The sequence below is a fragment of the Oncorhynchus clarkii genome, chromosome 6, assembly GCF_045791955.1.
Source record: "Oncorhynchus clarkii lewisi isolate Uvic-CL-2024 chromosome 6, UVic_Ocla_1.0, whole genome shotgun sequence".
Lineage (NCBI taxonomy): Eukaryota > Metazoa > Chordata > Actinopteri > Salmoniformes > Salmonidae > Oncorhynchus > Oncorhynchus clarkii.
Genome location: NC_092152.1, coordinates 41,799,272 through 41,819,656, shown reverse-complemented (window position 1 = coordinate 41,819,656; position 20,385 = coordinate 41,799,272). Strand labels below are relative to the sequence as shown.

The 20,385-nt window shown below is 42.9% G+C and overlaps 2 protein-coding genes across 2 annotated transcripts; one reads left to right on the top strand and one right to left on the bottom strand.

Moving 5' to 3' along the window:
- Positions 1 to 639: 639 nt before the first annotated feature.
- On the bottom strand, positions 640 to 2,218 carry LOC139412087 (5-hydroxytryptamine (serotonin) receptor 1A a). The gene has a single exon (XM_071158882.1). It carries the CDS (start codon positions 2,216 to 2,218, stop codon positions 938 to 940), a length of 1,281 nt encoding a protein of 426 aa, XP_071014983.1. The 3' UTR covers positions 640 to 937.
- A 2,308-nt stretch (positions 2,219 to 4,526) lies between these two features.
- LOC139412086 (ring finger protein 180a) lies at positions 4,527 to 14,826 on the top strand. Its single transcript, XM_071158881.1, has 4 exons — positions 4,527 to 5,959; positions 12,926 to 13,160; positions 14,220 to 14,345; positions 14,607 to 14,826. Exons 1-4 carry the CDS (start codon positions 4,793 to 4,795, stop codon positions 14,807 to 14,809), a joined length of 1,731 nt encoding a protein of 576 aa, XP_071014982.1. The 5' UTR covers positions 4,527 to 4,792; the 3' UTR covers positions 14,810 to 14,826.
- Positions 14,827 to 20,385: the final 5,559 nt, after the last annotated feature.

Here is a 20,385-nt window from a genome sequence, read left to right as displayed (position 1 = left end):
AAATTGCACATCTAATTTTGCATTAGATGGAGTTGATGGAAGATGTAACTGTTGCAACTGTTTAGCTCGATACCCATTTACTTTGCAGATCAATGCAACACCCATACATAGGTTTCTCACCCAATAACATCAATATCTCACACCTCTGAAAATAATTTCATATTCAGTCAACTATATTCTTAAATTTGTCTCATATATACTTATGCGTTAACTGTCCGTGTTGGTATTAGAGCTAAGCTTCATTCAACATTGCCTAAAAAAAATGCCTAATGCCTAATTGGCTGTCTGTGCGTAATTGGCCGTGCTTGAAATTAATCACCTGAATTCCAGAATAACAGATTATATTCAAATAATTTAATCTCAAATATTAATTGTCTTTCTTTGATTTCTTTTTCAACTGTCACTGGAAGCTTACCTCTATGTTTGTGCTTAAAGAGTGGACATTACACGCAGAAGTTGTAGTATTTCGATAGTTTTTTATTGTTTCAGTGCTACAAAGCTGGTATGATGTAGGACGGAAACCTTCGTGTCTCGTGGATACATACCATACGAAACGTAACATATCATACTAAATATAGTGTCTCGGATTTACGTACAGAATAATACGAAATGCTCTGAGACCAGGTCACGTGAATGGAATGCATGAATTCTGTGAATTGTATTTGAATAACACGTCTTACATGGGAATACAACGATGCCTTGCAGATATCTACAACATCGAATATGCTACACAGGAGCAGCGTACACAGCATAATAGGCCTACAAATATACTGCATGTCTCTCTCCACGTCTCACTGTATATGACCCATAGGCTATTCTGTTTCTAATTCACACCGTCGGCTAGAGACAGTCCCTGAAAATAACACGTTGTTTTTGTGCGTTTCATAAACTCCATCATTGGAATGAAGTAAACGTAAACACTTTACTGATGAACGGCTCACTGTCTATGGAATTTGCATTTTATAATTTTTTTGAAAGCACTTTGGATGTCTTTGTTAAAGTAGGCATAAATGATCGGGTTTAGGAGAGAGTTCGAATAGCCCAGCCAGTTGATGACGGCACCCAGCCACTCTGGCATGTAACAGCTATCCGCACAGAAAGGCAAGACCAGAGCCACGATGAAAAACGGTAGCCAGCAGAAAATAAAAGTCCCCATGATGATACCGAGCGTCTTTACCGTTTTCCGCTCCCTGGCCAGAGCTATTTTCCTCTTAGCCTCAGCGTTCTTTTCGTTCCTGTTCTCAACCTCATGTGAGGACTGTGGAGTGTTGGGGAGAGGCAGGTGGTTCTTAGAATTGTTGGTAACTTCTATGATCTCCAACGACTCGCAGTTCTCCCCGTGGTTCACCGCGCCGTTTACGCACGAAGGCTTGGATGTAGGTTCCACACTGTGCTTCCAGTTCTTTCCCCCCGCCTCTACGTTGACCTTCTTGTGGAAAATAGCCGGCGACACGGCCAAGCACTTGTCCGACACTTTTGCCTTTTCCGATTTCTTCACAGTTTTCCAAACCTGGAACCTGGCTGCCTTGAATATCCGCCCGTAGAGGACCAGCATGAGGATAAGCGGGATGTAAAAAGCTCCGAACGTGGAGTAGATGGTGTAGCCCGGGTCCTGGCTGATGGTGCAGGCGTCCGGGTTCGCCCTGTCCTCGGCTTTCCTCCAGCCTAGCATGGGCGGGATGGAGATTGAGAACCCAATCAGCCAAGTCACGCTGATCAGCAGCACCGCTCGCCTGGGTGTCCGTTTGTTCACATAGTCTATGGGGTCTGTGATAGCCCAGTACCTGTCCAGGGCAATTGCGCACAGATGCAAAATGGACGACGTGCAGCACAACACGTCCAGAGAGATGAAAATATCACATATCTCCTGTCCCAGAGTCCATTTGTTCAGGACTTGGTAGAGGGCCGCCATGGGTAGTACCAGAACTGATACCATGAGGTCCGTGACGGCTAACGAGCCGATCAGATAGTTGGCCACGTTCTGGAGAGACCTCTCCAGCGCGATGGCCGCGACAACGCACGCGTTGCCGAATATGGAACAGAGGATGAGCGCGCCGAGCAGCAGAGAGGTGATCACCTGGTAACTCAGCTCCACCTCGGGAACACTTCTAGACCCCTTTTCTTTGTCATTGTCACCCCACTCTGGAATGACATCCACAACATCGGGAAAGGCTGTGGTCGTATTGTTATTTTCACTGCCGTTATTGATAAAATCCATAGTTCTTCAGGGTCCGAGACACACACGGCGCGCCCGGTAGGATAGGACAGGGGAGCCAAAGGGGGGAATCTGGAGGCTCGGTCAGTCCCTCGTGCTGCAGCCGGTGTGGGTACTAACGGGGTCCATCGGAGTTCCCGTGCCCGTTCCTTCATTCCGGCGACGCATGACGCAGATTGCTGTGTGTGTGTGTGAGTGTGTGTGTGTGTGTCTGCAAGTGTGTGTTGACGGCCGGGGCGCTCACTGGTCCTTCAAATCATCTGCGCCTGGTGACGCCGTGAATTCATTTATACCAGCAGCGGTAGGTGTACGTCAGACTGCCATGAGGTCGCCGCGGAGTTTTGTTGCCCTGCTCTCCCTGGCAGTGTTTCGTCTCGGTGGTGGCAGACGGCAGATAAAAAGCAGAGCTTCTCCCCTGGTTTCCTTCCTCTTCTGTTTCATTTTCGACTTGTGTATCTTCTTTTTGAACCTGTTCTCATAGCCTTTCGATTCTTATCTACCTCTGTAGCCTCATCAAATTATGCAAGCAACTAAAGCCGTTTTCTGCATTACGAGTAACTATTTCTGCATTTACAAGTAACTTGGTTTTTGTCGATTGATTTTTTATTTTATTGAATCCAAACTGAAAATGCGTTTCATCTCATCGGACATTGGATAGAGGGGGAGTAATTCTCTTCAACAGATGACAACAAAAGAAAAATAAGACAGATTTATCTGGGAAAAAACATGAACATTCCACAATGTGATATATAATAATTGAAGTATAAATGGTATTGAATTCATAATATATGTCATTCTTAATAGTGGGATTGAAAAAAATTGGCCTATCCTCAAAATGAGTGGACCGCGTGGTGTTTCAAAGACCATGGACAGCTCCATGCACAAGTCCAGAACAGAAATCTGCTGCCATCTGCTGCAAGGAAGGAGAACTATGCCAGAGCTCAGTGGTTTCTAAAGCACTATTGAGGAAAGAGAGAGAGAGAGCGAGAACTCTCTCACGCGCTTTTCTTAAAATCCCATGCTTTCGTTAGCCAAGGTCGTGTAACAAACCAACACCCGCATATGAGTTTTCATGTTTCCAAACATACTCAATAGCCTATTAAACCAATGATAGACCTGGAATCGATATTTTTTCAACAGTGTTATATTAGCTAGCCTGTTATATTACTTATGATTTCCATACCCGTGTTCTGCTTAAACATAAATGCTGAAGTAAGATGAACATTTCACACCTTCTGAACACGCAAGCTTTTCTTTTGAATGTTCTCTATCCTGTAATTTCTCTGTCATTGTAGTCATCTTCACTGTCTGTTGCCGATAGGCTAAATGCCTACATGCTGCTCATAGATGGGATCGTATGAGTGTCAAGTGGTAAATCCCATAGAAACAAGTAATACTAGGCCTACATTAATTACTATTGTGTAATTACCATTCCACCATGTCGTTAAGTAGGCCTACATAATGTCTATACCGTAAAATAAAGTCCTGCCCAACACGCGGACTTTGTGTACGTTACACTATGAACGATTCTGATTCTGTTTCCCACCAACGGACTAGTGGTGGCATGTGGTAGGCCCTCTACGCTGGTAGCCTTTGCATTTTACATCGTCGAGGATTTGCTGCACAGGAACTGGCTGGGCTACTCTCTCACAGATTGAATGGGCCTCTCACTCATTGCTTTTACATGTACTACAAAAATATAACCATTTCAAATCGCACCTTCTAATTTATGATTATAATATTGACAATTTTCATTTTCAGTTTCCCAAACAAACACCTTGACAGCCCACCACCCACTAACATCACCCACTTAAATGCTATTTAAAGAAATCTTGTCTCTTAAATCAATAGATTATTCCCCCCTCAAAAGTTATTAGATCACCAGTTACTCATTGATTAAGGTATTTATGGTAATGCAACATGAACCATTACGATTAAAATACACAAGTTAATGTACTCATCTATTTATTGTTTCTGCCTTGTTGAAATTCCACTAAAATGTACTTACACATATACACGCACGCACGCGCACGCGCACACACACACACACACACACACACTGCTGATTAACCAGAAAGTGAAAGAGCTGACCAAGTTTGTTGAAAACAAAAACTCTGGTTATTTTGCCTTCTGTTTTTGTGTTCAATGGCTGCATTGTTGTGCTGTGTGGCAGCATGTTTTTCTATAGGCCCCACAGGACAATTGGGAGACTGAATGCACCCATTTTGTGCTGGGGCTCACCAGGGGGGCTATAGCTTTGTCAACAGTGCAGTATGTCCCAGGGGGTCACCAGAGTAGGGCAGGTGGCCGCTCTGCTCTGCTCAAATCTGTGAACATCTGGGGGTCGAAGGTGTGCTCGAACGCTCCCCTGAGCCCTGAGAGAGCTATAGGCCCGGGCATCCAGAACCACCAACGACCAGACCAGGGAGAGGGACAGGGAGTAATATCAACTGGAGAGAGAGAGAGGGAGAGAGGACCAGAGAGACAGGTGGCCATCTGGAGTGATTGGATTAGAAGAGAGGGTAGTCTGGGTGGGCATATACCAGGTATACTGGTGAGGGCTGAGAGAGCTGGGTCATGTGCTCGCGTGTGGGAGCCACTAGTCTTTATGGTGCTGCTGCTGGTGATGACGTGGGTGGTGGTGGTAGTGGAGAAGACAGTGATTGTGAGCTGGGGTGTGTGGCTGAAGCCCTGTGTCTAGAGGTCAGGCCTCGGTTAAGGTACGTAGATCCAGGTGGACCAGAGAGCGAGGCTCGCTCAGCCGGGGTGGAGCAGATAGCAAGGCCGACGCTACCTGGGAGAAAGGCACATCGAACGGCTCGTAGTGAGGACTACAGAGAGATAGACAGAGAGAGAGCAGGAGAGAGGAATAGAGACTGTGATAGGGAGAGGGACAGAGAACGAGGGACTGCAGAAGATAGAAACAGAGAGAGAGAGAGGGATAGAGATAAAGAGAGTGCAGGTGAGAGAAATAGAGACCATGAGAGGGACAAGGACAGAGAAAGAGACAGCCAGAGAAATAGAGAAAGAGAGACCAGAGACCAAGAGAGAGAGAGAGCTAGTGACTGGGATAGAAACAGGGACAGGGACAGAGAGGACCGGAGGGGCAGGACACAAAGCTTTCCAAACAGTAACTCTAACCCTCTTCAGACTAACACCATGGAGGCTCCAGAGGGTCAGGGGAGACTGCAGAGAGGACTACCCTCGCCTGGACAACCCCACGCCAGTTACCAACGATCTAGCACCACCCTCAGGTCTCCACGCCAAGCCTCCGGCTCCATCTCTCCCACCCTACTCCGCCCATCCATCCGAATCAGAACCTCCACTCTGTCACCAAGGAGACTGCCGCAAAGGATGGACATCACGGAAACACGATGTGGCATGTACACGGTTAGAGAGCCAGGTGCATTCTGGGTAGAGCCCGGGATTGGGATTGGCCAATTGTCCCCGAGAAGAAGGACTCGGACACGCCTCTTCTCCCACAGCAGCTTAGAGCTGGAAGAGGAAGAGGATGAGGAAGAAGAGGGAGAAGAAGAGGAAGAGGAGGAGGGAGGAGAGGCAGGGGGTAGTGATGTGATAGGGGTGGTGACTCAGACGCTGACTACAGCTGTGCCCTTGTCCCCTGCTCCAGCAGCGATGGATAGGAGGATGACTAAAAGAGAGAGGAACAGGATGAAGAGTCTGAGGAAGAGGCAGAGGAGGAGAGAGAGATGGAGACAGAGCCAGCTGCTGGAGAATAGACAGGTGAGGGAGACCGCAGTTGTTTTTTAACTAGCGTTGGCTAAAGTTAGTAGTGGCTGTTAAAATAGAATTTAACCATGTATTACAGTTTCTCCTGACCTATAGACTACTTTCAGGGTGAAGAACCATCTAACATTAAGTTGTAAAATACTGAACTTCCCCTTTAATACAAGACTATTGCTTCTCAACAATATACTCCCACTGGGCACGAACTGGTTATTACCAATGTTGTTTCAAAGTCATTTGTCAACTCATTATGACGTGGAATCAAGGTGGCAAATACATTGGATTTGAAAAAAGGATTGACATGTTGTTTTGAGGGTACAATTTCAACCACAGGATTATGTCATCACAGTAACTCATTTTCAACCTGGACACTCCTTGTATAAAATATGTTGAATCTCTACCTTTGAAACAATTTCAGACCTTCAACGTAATATCCACGATAAGAAAACAAACTATAGTCTGGACAGCACCTCATACTGGAGAGTTGATCTAGCTTTGGTTTCTTATCCAGAGTATTAACATAGCCCAGCCCTGCACAGCTTTGATATTTGTCACTGACTACTACCAATGTGCTATGATGAGAATGACTGTTGAGGAATGTCCACTTAAAATATTCACTGTTGCTATGGATGTCATTCCAAAGGGTAGGTTCAACAGAGCAAATTAAACGTAACCATACTTTATCAATCATATATCATCAATGATGTGATTTAGGCCTATATAGCATTTGAGAAGTAATTTAGTCCAGGATTCAACTGTAAATAGACAATACATATAGACCCAGGAACAACTGTAAATAGACAATACATATAGGCCCAGGGTTTCAACTGTAAATAGAAAATACATATAGGCCCAGGATTCAACTGTAAATAGACAATACATATAGGCCCAGGGTTTCCACTGTAAATAGACAATACATATAGGCCCAGGATTTCAACTGTAAATAGACAATACATATAGGCCCAGGATTTCAACTGTAAATAGACAATACATATAGGCCCAGGGTTTCAACTGTAAATAGACAATACATATAGGCCTATGGTTTCAACTGTAAATAGACAATACATATAGGCCCAGGGTTTCAACTGTAAATAGACAATACATATAGGCCCAGGGTTTCAACTGTAAATAGACAATACATATAGGCCCAGGGTTTCAACTGTAAATAGACAATACATATAGGCCCAGGGTTTCAACTGTAAATAGACAATACATATAGGCCCAGGGTTTCTACTGTAAATAGACAATACATATAGGCCTAGGGTTTCAACTGTAAACAGACAATACATATAGGCCCAGGGTTTCAACTGTAAATAGACAATACATATAGGCCCAGGATTCAACTGTAAATAGACAATACATATATGCCCAGGATTCAACTGTAAATAGACAATACATATAGGCCTAGGGTTTCAAGCTTTGTTTGATTTTCAATCTAATCTACAAGTTAATAATACATGTGTTGGATTCACGTCTCCATCTCAACCAAAAACCAAAGGTAAAGAATATGATTCAATCAAGTTAAACTGTATTTAAAGTGCATTTGAAGTTGGATTTGACTTGATTTAGTGCTATTCTTTAACTTTGATTTGTGTTTGAAATGTAGACGTGAGTCCAAATATAAATGATTCATTTCTAGACAAACTGGAATTAAAGCACAGATGTCCAAGCAGAAGAATCTTCTCCTTCAAATGTTGATATTTGGTTGCGTTGACAACCAAAGGCAATTCAATATCACATTTGCAATAAGGTAAATAGCCTATTAACTCGCAACAAGTTAACAAATGATTTGTTGCTTTCTCGTCTCCATCTCAACCAAAAATAAAGGTTAAAGAAATAAAAGAATCAGACTAAGTAAGCCAGCAGCTCAGCTCTAACAATACAAGCAGTAGATACATCTCCATTAAATGTTGATATTTGGTTGCGTTGTCAACCAAATATAATTGAATATTACTTTTGTAAGACGGTAAATTGCTTAATGTTGAGGCTATCTTACAAACTAATGTAACAGTATTTATTCAACCTTAAAACGAGTAACACATCCATGGCCCCATTTTGAGGTTACTGTAACAACACATCGTCTTAATGTAATCATAGAAAGGGTGCATGTTCGGGGTCGCAGGTCTGTGGAAATCTTCACAATTGCTATAAGAATCTGCACAGAATCTCAAACGACGTCGATCCCTTGCACCATGCACTTTAATGCAATCCAGGTCATTTGGTTGCGCTATTAGACGGAGCGCAGTGAAATAGCTAAGATTGTATTCCCATTTGAGCTTTGCTGTGATTTGGAATGGTTGAAAGTGCAGTGTTTTACTGTAGGTGACAACTCAACCAACCATCAGACAGGATTTCCCATTGGAATTTGCTTGTGCTTTTAGATGGTTGAAAGCATAGTGATAATGCATTGGGAATTCAGCAAACTTTTTGAGAAGGTGAAAATAGGTTGGAATCTCAGTGATCAACGTATGTACCAAATATTTTCCAATTCTCCGTGTTGAAATGACGTGGTATGGACAGTCGGCTGTGTGTACCTTTTCCTTTGACTGACCACAGTTTGAAGCCATCACTTCTTGTTTCCTGATAAAGGACCAGCTGTATGGAAGTGAAACTTCGGATTCATTTAAATACAAAGGCCATTAACGCTTCTCACACAAGCTTAAATTACTTTATTGATCTGGTTAACCTTTTACTGCAGTGGTCTAAATCAGATTCACACAGAGTGTTTCTTGGTAGTCTTCAACAAATCTACTCTGACACAAAAGCATACACCACACACAGATGGTTATGTGATAAAAAGAGAAGAAGACACCTGTACCATGTCAGATATAGAGTTGAAATGTATTACATTTTGAGTTTGCATCCCAATATTACGCTTTATATACATCACAGAAGACTGAAATGTAACAAAACTGTTTGACACAGAAACACCAGATTTTCGGCATTGTTTTTCGAAATAGTGTTTATTAGTAACATTCCACCCATGAGGCCACTAGGTCATTTGACTGAAAGAAAGAGCTACGAACCCCATGAACAATTCAGGACATTGGGTTGTTGTAGACAAACCTTTAGCTCTACTACAAAAGTGTGTCATTTACACAAATACCAAGCAGTGCGCTGTGTGCAGTGTGTGTGACGACTTGCCCGTGTGTGTTTTTGCACGCTGTAGCATTTGCCTACTGGAGTATGTCATATGTAAATGGTTCAGCTCTGTAGCAGACAGCCAATGTGTCTCAATAGACGAGGTTCCGGTTTTGTTTCTTCAGCCAACATGTCCCTGTGCCAAACAAGTCACGACAAGGACGGAGCTTTGTTGTATGTAGACAAAGCGGGTGGTGTAGGTACATGAAATTAATTTTACCCAAAGTGTATGAGGCATTTATTGACAAAAACAAGGCAACCCCTTACTATGCTGTGGAACAAAGTTAATTGCTCCCTCACCTCTCCCGCTCTCTCTCTCTCTGCATTACATGTTGAGTAACTGTGTGGGCTGATTACTGACTCTCGAGAGGCCCATCAATGTCAGTGTATGTGTGTGTGTGCCTGTGTGCATGTGTGGGCATCACAGGAAGTTGGTGGCACCTTAATTGTGTGTGGGGGGGGGGGCTTGTGGTCATGGCTGGAGTGGAATAGGTGGAATGGTATCAAACACATGGTTTCAATGTGTTTGCTGCCATTCCATTTGCGCCGTTCCAGACATTATTATGAGCCGTCCTCCCCTCAGGAGCCTCCACTGTGGATGTACGTGTGCATGTGGCCTGTGCGTGTGAGCGCCCGTGTATGTGAGTGTGGGTGTCCCGCTGACTCTAAACAAGCCCCATCAGCGGCCAGCTTGACTCAATAGCCATTGTCTGTGCAGTTAAAGTGGGGTTATATCTGAATTGGCTGCATGATGACGCTTGGGCAGAGAGCCCTTCAAAACCACCCAAACAAAAGAACAGATTCCAGTTGGATTGGCCGGTGCAGATCCACAGTCACGTTGCTGGACTGAAATGATTGTGACTGGCTGTTGTTTTGTTTCTGACATCATTCTCTGTGGCCATGATGGCAATTAGCATATGTAGAAGCTGCCATGCACATTACACATACAATGTTCCCCTAGCTGATATAATTGTGGCCATATGATTATGAGATTGGTTTTGTGCATTGTTACGAGTAACTTGCTATGGATGGAGTTATGGAGTTGCCTAGATGACTACATTACTTGAATATGCCAGTTTGAATGCTGTGAGTGGAAATTAAACTTTTGTACTGAGTTGGACATTACTCCAAGGCAAAATATATACTGGGATAAAACAAAGGCCTGTATACACTGTGGGTCCACAGGGTCAGAATTTATGAACACCGAATTAAAAACACACCGTAGTTGTGGCTACTATCATTATACACTATATATACAAAAGTATGTGGACACCCCTTCAATTGAGTGGATTCAACTATTTCAGAAACACCCGTTGCCACCTTTCCAACAAGTCAGTTCGTCAAATTTCTACCCTGCTACAGCTGCCCCGGTCAACTGTCAGTGCTGTTATTGTCAAGTGGAAATGGCTAGGAGCAACAACGGCTCAGCCACGAAGTGGTAGGCCACACAAGTTCACAGAACGGGACCGCCGAGTGCTGAAGCACGTAGCGTGTAAAAATTGTCTGTCCTCGGTTGCAACACTCACTACCGTGTTCCAAACTGCCTCTGGAAGCCACGTCAGCACAATAACTGTTAGTCGGGAGCTTCATGAAATCGGTTTCCATGGCCGAGCAGCCGCACACAAGCCTAAGATCACCATGCACAATGCCAAGTGTCAGCTTGGTGGTGTAAAGCTCGCCGCCATTGGATTCTGGAGCAGTGGAAACGTGAATCACGCTTCACCATCTGGCAGTCTGACAGACGATTCTGGGTTTGGCGGAAGCCAGAACACTACCTGCCCGAATGCATAGTGCCAAGCAAAAATGTTTGGTGGAGGAATAATGGCCTGGGGCTGTTGTTCATGGTTCGGGCTAAGACCCTTCGTTCCAGTGAAAGGAAATCTTAATGCTACAGCATACTATGACATCCTAGGTGATTCTGTGCTTCCAACTTTGTGGCAACAGTTTGGGGAAGTCCCTTTCTTGTTTCAGCATGACAATGGTCCCGTGCACAATACATTTTTTATTTTACCTTTATTTAACTAGGCAAGTCAGTTAAGAACAAATTCTTATTTATAATGACGGCCTACTCCGGCCAAACCCGGATGACGGGGGGCCAATTGTGCGCTGCCCTGAATTCAAACTAGGGACTGTAGTGACGCCTCTTGCACTGAGATGCAGTGCCTTAGACCAGCATGCATACAGAAATGGTTTGTCTAGATCGGTGTGGAAAAACTTGACTGGTCTGCACAGAGCCCTGACCTCATCCCCATCGAATACCTTTCGGATGAATTGGAATGCCGACTGCGAGCCAGGCCTAATCTTCCAACATGAGATGTTCGACAAGCAATTGTCCACATACTCTTGGTCATTTGGCGTATCACAGGTACTCAAAAGGCACCAATTTCATGGAACGACCCAGTACACATGAAGTAATTTTGATAGTTATTTTGTATGTGTTATGCTGTGTTCTGTGACAAGATTAATCTTGTACACTGCCAGTTAAGCATTGTATGTCTATGTGTTATCATTCTAGCTGTGTCTTTGGGAATGCTGGCTGTACTGTATTTTTTTGCTCAGCTCTGGGAGAGCTACTTTCCACCCTCTGTGTGTGTGTGTGTGTGTGTGTGTGTGTGTGTGTGTGTGTGTGTGTGTGTGTGTGTGTGTGTGTGTGTGTGTGTGTGTGTTTTGCTTTGAACTTTTCAATTTTCTCTTGAAAGGTGTAATAGTAGAATGCACAAGGTGTAGTCATTCATTTTCCTCTAGTTATGTCAGTCATTGCACACCTTAGAGAGCTATTTATAACTTGTCAGAAATGTCCAGATCAACTCAACTTGCCCATTTTAACTTGTTTTTTCAAATGTAGAATTTCGCTAAATAAGCTTTTAACCTGCAACATTTTCTCTCCGTCAACAAGAGAGGTGTGAACAGTTTTTGTCATGAACAGTGCTTTTGCCCACAGAAATAGACGTGGTGTGAGCGCGCGGGATGTTCCACAATGCGGGGGCCTGAGTGAAAAGGTTTGAAACCCCTGCCCTAGAGTGTCTGAAGAACTGGGCTGTCTGCTTCTTATTTTCTACCAAATATGTAACATCTCAGCTGCACCACTGTAGCCATCCCCCCCAGCAAAATAGTTGTCTCTACTGCCCCAGTTCAAACCTATATTAGGTGCCAGGCCTATAAATGGCTCAGTGGGGTGTCAGACTTTTCCCAGATTTAGAGTACCTGCTAATGCAAACCCATCTCCAAGTTAATAATGGCACTCGCTTATTGGACTCAGACTGTCTTCGCTTTTAATAACTGGAGCAAAGCAGCTCTCTATAAAAGCTTTGATTCATCACTATTCTACTGTATACTGTACACTGTGATGTGCAGTAGGGGCAAAATTCTTGACTAACTGACATTTGTCAGAATAATATATTGGAAGATTATGTAGGCCTAGCATCATTGTGGCTTACGTCACCTAATTTAAACATTTTATTTCATTCCTACCAAACCCTCAACTCACCCCCCTTCATCAGAACTGCACCGGTACACCTGCCCACACATCAAATATAGATTAATGGAATAGAATACCAGGGGAATAAAACGCATTATGGAATGGAATCTCAGGGGGAAAAGAACACATTCTCACAAATGGCTACTGCCAGCCTCATCTGAGATTCATAAAGAGTTCAAAGGTTATGTGGGTTATATTACAACCTTGAATGGGTTGAATGGGTTGTGTCATTGTGCCATTTTCTGTCCTAGAGTTCCACAGGAAACCCAACTGATCCGTCTGTTTTTGTCCTGTTCTTTTGAAATAACTAAGCAACTCCGCCGGCGTGTTCTGTGTCTCTGCAGAGTTCGACGGGGAACCCATCGAGCAGCAGTGAGGAGGAGGATGATGTGAGTGCCGGGGACAGAGAGGGCTTCATCTGTGCTGTGTGTCTGGATGTTTACTTCAGCCCCTACATGTGCCACCCCTGTAACCACATCTTCTGTGAGCCCTGCCTCCGTACCCTGGCTAAGAACAGCCCAACCAACACCCCTTGCCCACTCTGCAGGACCACCATCACTCACGTCTTCTTCCAGACGGGTGAGCACAGTATCCAAGTCATTTTCTCCTGGTCTCTCTCGTGACCACTGCTCTATACTGCAGTAGGAAGAGCCGTGCTGGAACCATCTAGCCTGGGTACTAGTCTGTTTAGCCATACGACAGGGAGGACAATGAGTGGAGGAGCTAAACAGACTGGTACCAAGGCTAGGAACCATCCAGTACTTCCCCGTATCAAATGGTCACAAAGGGACACAGATAAGGAAAGGAGATCATTGTAGAGAATTCGAACATACTGCTTTACTTGAGCACACGCCACAGTTGTCGTCGTCCACAAAATGGAATTACTTGTCATGAAATTCAAATGTGAACAGCTGTACTGCGTTTATGACGATTCGTGTTGTACAGATCGTGAACCGATCAAGGGCAAACGTACTTATCTGGACATGGTGCATTACTGAGGCGTTACTATCTGTGTTTTTGATCCTGTAGTTCCTCTAGGGAATGTTACACACCTTGGGCTCAGCACTGGCCAGAAAATACAACAGATTCAGCCCTCTATTTCAACACATGAATACGATGGAGGGCTAAAAACTGAATAAGGACAGGTTTCAAAATGGGTCAAACCTGCCACAGCAAAGCTTATGTAGCCTAGCTACACATGGGTCACAAGTACAAACTATTAACTCGTGGCACACTAATTGCAGATAGATTGCGCAAGGTGATTGAATGCAGTTGATTTTTTGGCTAAGGGTAACTAGTGAGAACCTCATACCCATTAAGGGTGCTTGAGGATGATTGGACAGCGTGGTTTTGAAATGGAAATGAATTCTGCTGATTATCCAAGCCAAGGTCAAACTTGGAACAGCAGTAGCTGTGCCTTGAACGACTTCAAATCAAACACTTCTTTTATCTCCAAAAATAGTGATTCCTGTATGGATCACACATGAATACAAAGCATTTAACTATTAGAAAATATTTTAAAATATTGACCAGAATCTACCCAAATAGTTAGAGATAAACAGTGATGGTGTTTGATACTAAGAGAATGAGATAGTAAACCAACAAAGGGCCTTTTATTGTTCTTTGTCTGTGTTGTAGAGTTGAACCACACAGCACGGACATTCTTCCCAAAGGAATACTTTTCCCGGAAACAGACTTTCCAGAAGGCAAGCTGTGCAAAATGGCCGCTCCCAAGCTGCAGGAAACTTTTCCGTATTTTTGGAGGTGAGGGTTATTGACTCTACTGTATACACTTGATTAAGCAAGCTTATTGGTTATATATTTTTTTTGCAGTTGGAAATTAAACTTGGTGTAGAGATAAGTTGACCAAATGGTAATGTATTTATTAGTTTTTTAATCATTATTTTATGATTACAGAATTATTATTTATTACTTACTGCACACGTTCTATTCCAAGATTAATGTAGATGCAGAAGGAAAGTTGGTATAACCCGATTTTCCCATGTCATTCCAACCCTTCTCCAGGTTTCCAGAGGCAAGCTAGTCCAATAGCCAGGCGTCAGTTTCCCCACGGGGGGTACCGTCTAGACGCCATGGACTTTGAGGACAATTCTCGCGGCTGGCGCTTTGACATTGACATGGTCATTATCTATATCTATTCTGTCAACTGGGTCATCGGCTTCATCATCTTCTGCTTTCTCTGCTACTTCTTTTTCCCTTCTTTCTAAAGTCAGCTGGATGGATGGATGGATGGGTGGGTGGGTGGGTGGGTGGGTGGGTGGGTGGGTGGGTAGGTGGGTGGGTGGGTGGGTGGGTGGGTGGGTGGGTGGGTGGGTGGGTGGGTGGGTGGGTGGGTGGGTGGGTGGGTGGGTGGGTGGGTGGGTGGGTGGGTGGGTGGATGGATGGATGGATGGGTAGACGGATGGAGGAGAGGCGAGGAGGAGGCAGAGTAAGCAACAGACAAATTGGAGATATGCTTGGTAGAATACAAGCAACAGTGTTCCAGTTGAACCCTACTGAATTGAGGAAACAGAGTACCATATGGGAGGCATTGGAGAAGTACATGATCTCTAAACAGTCAACCTATAATACCATTAAGGCACTGTTTCAAGTCTAATGGAAACACAAAAACACAAAAAGGTACCTGGATTGATTCTAAGTCTTCAGTATGTTTGGAAATTTTGTGACCTTGGGACCTATCTGACATTTTGGTTAAAAAAAATGTTATTCACATAGAGTTGCTCTTTAGGTGGTACTTTACATTTGATGTATGTCTGATAAAAAAACATTTTAAAGTTAATTTACTTTGAAAGAAATGAAAAATCTGAAAGTTCTGTCTGTGCAGACACCTTTTAACTTGGTACTATAAGGTTATATCTGCAATCCAGTCACACAATGCTGGGTTGTCAATCAAAAATAATTATACTTAAGATTCTGTACTTATCGAGTCATGAAAGAGGAAGAAATCACAAAACAGTTCTGAGATCTGGGACTTGAGAAATACTAATGATCTCAAAACAATGCATTTTGTAGATAGACCCTTATAGTCCCAAGTCCTTGATTATTCATATAATATAATTACTTAGATTTTGTTTCACCACTTTTTTTTCAGAAGAATGGCCGTAACGTAAGCTCTTCATGGCAAAAAAATAAATAAATACAGGTGCCTGCATTCTTAAGGCCCTTAGGAGAGGCATTGCTGTTTTTGTCTTGTTCTATATCAACACGAAAGTCTCAATGGAAGGAGTATTTCACAAAAATCACACACTTACCACATTTTATTGATAACTAAACATTTTTTTAATGACCTCGGGTGTCAGAGACCAGAAAACTATATCAGTTTACTCATCCAGAGCTAAACTTAACAATGTTGCTGGTTATCCATAGGATATAGTGTATTTGTCATTTTAGGGAACAATCGCTTTAACAAATGTGTGATGAACATGAATTTATATTTTTTACGATAGCATTAGAAAGATGGAAGGGTATTTTCTTTACTTAATCCTTAAATGTCTGTACTTTTCTATTGAAACTTCAATCATTTTAGTATTCTGTGCCATATAGAATATTATGGCTGAACCCAGCTTGACATTTCAGAGCCATATGGTTCTATCTGCAATTGCAACCCCCTACATTTTTTAATTTTATTTTCATTTTTTACAAATGTCTTAGGATTTTGATAGTCTGCACTTTACGTACCTTTACAGTGGGGACCTTAATGGGTTTTGAAAGAAGAATTCACTACAAAATATTGCTGAGATCTTGGATGTGATATCTCAGAACGATGCTTTGCGCAGATACGTAGAACCTTAGTCCAAATGTCCCAAGCAAGATCTTATAGCAATTTGTAAGCCACCTTCACTCCTGCCAGAAGTATAACTCTTCTCAAGCATTTCGAATGGTTTATTTGACTGATATACATAGAAAACAGTTACATACAGGTAATATTATTTTATTTGAATTTCATTTTTCGGCCTTTCCTCTACTGCTCATTTAAAAATATGGGTTTCTCAGCAGTGCGTCTGAAGTGAATTGCGGATCCAATTCCTTTTCTTCAGCTCTAAGTGCCTCTCATGGTCATTGTGTAATTTCTGTTTCCTTCTGGCATCAGAGCACTCCTTGTGTATGTCGTCTTTGCAATTCCAAGTATTCACAATAACATTTCTTGAAATCAGCAGTTGTGCTATTAGAGTATTGGGTAACACGAGTATTGTACAATTGATTTGTACAATTCCTTACAGTAAACAGGAAATGACTTGCAGAAATGCACCACTTTGTATTTGTGTTGAAACAACCCGACTGGATGTTTTCCTTTGTAATGAGAGTCTCAGTCAATGTGCAAGGCCAAGGTTCTTTATGGCAAATTATCTTGACAACATCACACGTAGTGTTGGGTGCAAAATCAGTCATTCCCTGCTTCTACTGTTGAAAGAACACTGCTGTAATGGATGTTAATTTAGACTATTACACGGCCTATTCTGTTTGTTGACGTTTTGGTCATACTCTTTATATTTAAGGCCTCTGTGACTTGTTTCTTTTCACTCGTTTGAATCAAATAAAACCCAGCAAAAAAACATGTAGTTCAGTATACTGACTTTATTACTGTAATGTTATCATGGACACATGTAGACACTTCTTCTTATTTCCTCCATTCAAATACTGATACACCAACACCGTCTTATGTCACAAATGTAGACCCTCTCTGCTTATCATTCAAAATAAATACATTTTTGGTAATATACTAGTTTTCGATGTTCACATTTATCGAGTAATTTCGAGTGCAATGTCAATGAATTGCACACTGTTCCTGGAAGTAATACAATGAATGACTTTAATCTCATGTTTCTGTGTTTATTGACAATCTGCCTTGTTTATGAGGCTGATAAAAGCAAGCAGTAGATGAGAGATGCAAAAGACTTGATGTAATGTCCCCTGGTTCCCACAGTGACTATGGAGCCCTGGCTTAGTTGCTCTGTGGAATTCTCAGACGAGGAACAGCCCTGCCTACTGTTAGCTTTCTGTTTCTGAATGGCCCTCAGGGTGGACGTGGAATATCCTGCCCTCCACTCCGGGCACCACAGCCACTCCCACCTCTCCTTCCAGACTCTCATTCTTGGATCTCTCAATGGCTGCAGAAACACCCTCAGTACGCAATCCAGGTTAGCCTTCAATCACAGATGTGATCAGCACAGTAATGAAAAACAGGACAGGTAGGACGTCAGTCAGCTCTTGGAAATGAGTTTTATGAATGAAAGAAGCAGCTGTGCTCATCAGACACAGAGGGGCTGCTGGACACCTTGATAAGGCCCATCATGTGACCAGACTTGCACCTCTTCATGCATCTGACTATACGGCCAGACTCAAAGTGGTTGATAAGGACGGTTGACAGGTTCTGATTTCCTACTGTGCAGTAACAAAAGAGTGATCAAATGAAGATCCTACATCTGTAGATTGATAGCGTGTTTCTAACCTGGGTGCCAAACTCTTTCTGTATTCAACAAGCAGAGCAGGAAAAAAAAGAAAGGAAAATGGAATATGGAATATGGAGGTAATATTTAATATAAGCCAAAACTATGCCTCTGACTGAAACATAAAGAAAATGGAAGTTGTAATAACCTGAGTTTTAAAAAAGCCACCTCAGCATGAGTGGCCTCCAGCATGGCATAGATGACCAGATTACCCAGATAGCACTCTGCTCGTCTCACGGCGGCGTAGCATCCATCCATGGCCACTTCTATGTGGCACAGGACCTCTCCAAACATGTGCTGAGACAGAGTGACATAAATTCATAAAACGTCAGCTTAGTGGCATCTGGCCAGGCTAGTAACTCAGACACACACTACTGTAAGCAAATTAAGCTGCAACAACAGAAAATCACCAGCATATTATCAGTGTATCCTTTCACACTCTGCCGGATTCCTGCATCTTCCTCAAGGTCTTTCATTGTGGCTATCTTTACACAGCTGTACTTGAAAGTCCAATCGTGGCCCTTCACAACATCACTCTTCGAAATGTAACTGAACTCTGAGCCACTCTTCACAATCACAATCCCATTGACCTCCAGAACCCTGCACTCATGGTCATGTCCTCCCAGGATGAGATCCACACCTTTAGACTTGGATGCTAGCCTGATGCCATTACGCCACCTCATGTGTGTGAGTGCGATGCCCAGGTCAGCCCCTTTGTCCCTCAGCTCAGCAGACAGCCGATCTGCTGTCTCCACGTAGTCTATATACTTGATGTCGTTCTTGTCCACAGTGCCCAGGGTATCCATCCAGTCCTCCTCTACCAGGCCCATGAAATCGATCTTCAGGCCGTTCCACTCCAGGATGCTGCTGACCACGCCATGGACCAACGTTTCACTAGTGAACCTTTGAGTGCACAATTGTTGTTTGTTTACATTAAAATGAAACACTGGATGTAAAACAACCAATAGCCCTTTAGGTACAACTGAAGATTTATTGACACTTGCGAAGTATTGTGCGCATAAGTGTGTTAACCCACCGGAATATATAGCCGAGCTCGGTGAAACTGACCTGTCATACACATTGTTAATGAACCATGGGAAGGGCATCATTTTAGTATGTTCTTCCAAGAGGTCCACACCGAAGTCAAATTCATGATTGCCTTAGATGAAGACAATAAAACAACATTAAGGGCTATATTCAATCTGTAAAGCTGAAGTGTTACAGATTCCATAATAGAAATGTAAACGTGATTTCCAATTGAGGCAACCAATGCATCATTTACTGTGAATGCAGTCTCCACTAAAACGGGAACATTGCCTTTAAATTTCAATCACCCTGTAAAACTGAACTACCGTGATCCGGATTGAATTGAGCCCTTATTAGTTTTGAGGGATCTCTGTGTGTATGTGTGTGTGAGTGAGTGAGTGAGTGAGAGAGAGAGAGAGAGCTCTGTGTAATGCATTTGGAGAAAGGGATCCTCTCAGGATTATTTTTGTGTACAATTAAGTAGTAATGCATGGTTGGAGAGAAGCACTTACCATACACGGCACAGTGGACTCCTAATTTATTTAGAACATCTACCATATGCTTTCCCTTGGTGACTGTGCTTAGCAAGGAAGGGCTCAGACAGTCACCACTGAAAACTATCAACGGATTTAGCGACTGTAATACTTTTAGAGCAGTGGCAAACCTGGGGGAGAAAACCATAGCTAACATTTAGTTTTGTGAAATTCTAATGTTTACAAAGGCTAACGTTAGACAGAGTGAAATTTCAACCAGACTTGATCCAGCCAACGGAAGTTCAAGTTAGTTAGGCCTAAGTGTTTTTTCAAAACGTTAGCTAGCTAACCTTTACCTTGCGGCTCCGCCAACCAGTTATTCTGGTCTTGCTTCTATTTCGTACACATAATTAATGTGTAAAATAGTGAGAACTACTTCCGGTTTGTTACATGGTGCCTCTGTTTCCAAACTTGAGAGATTGTCATCCATTTGTATTAGGCTACTGCTGGTGATTGTTGCAGAACTTGCTCTCCTGTCTTTTGCCCCTTTTTTGCGTAGAGGACGCACTAGAGCCAACTATGTTGTTAACTTGAATTTGTCTCCTTGGAGATAAATGGTCACGCACCCTGAAGAGGAGCGCAAGAGAAGCAATGAACAACCAACGCATTTCTACAATTTAGACCGGCAGGCCTAGGTAATTCAATATTACAAAAAAACAAACATCTAGTCTATTGTAACTCTTGTTTTAATTAGTTTAATTATGTTACATAACAAATTCGAAACAGACTAATTAGCCTACGCAAAGCACTGTGTTCAGGTGCAAGCGGTGTTGTAGC

Excerpts from the sequence above, each read along its gene's own strand:
- LOC139412087 (XM_071158882.1), bottom strand. The coding sequence starts at position 2,218 with ATGGATTTTATCAATAACGGCAGTGAAAATAACAATACGACCACAGCC.
- LOC139412086 (XM_071158881.1), top strand. The coding sequence starts at position 4,793 with ATGTGCTCGCGTGTGGGAGCCACTAGTCTTTATGGTGCTGCTGCTGGT. Across the intron at positions 13,161-14,219 it reads TCACGTCTTCTTCCAGACGG|AGTTGAACCACACAGCACGG; the intron begins GTGAGCACAGTA and ends TCTGTGTTGTAG. Across the intron at positions 14,346-14,606 it reads ACTTTTCCGTATTTTTGGAG|GTTTCCAGAGGCAAGCTAGT; the intron begins GTGAGGGTTATT and ends ACCCTTCTCCAG.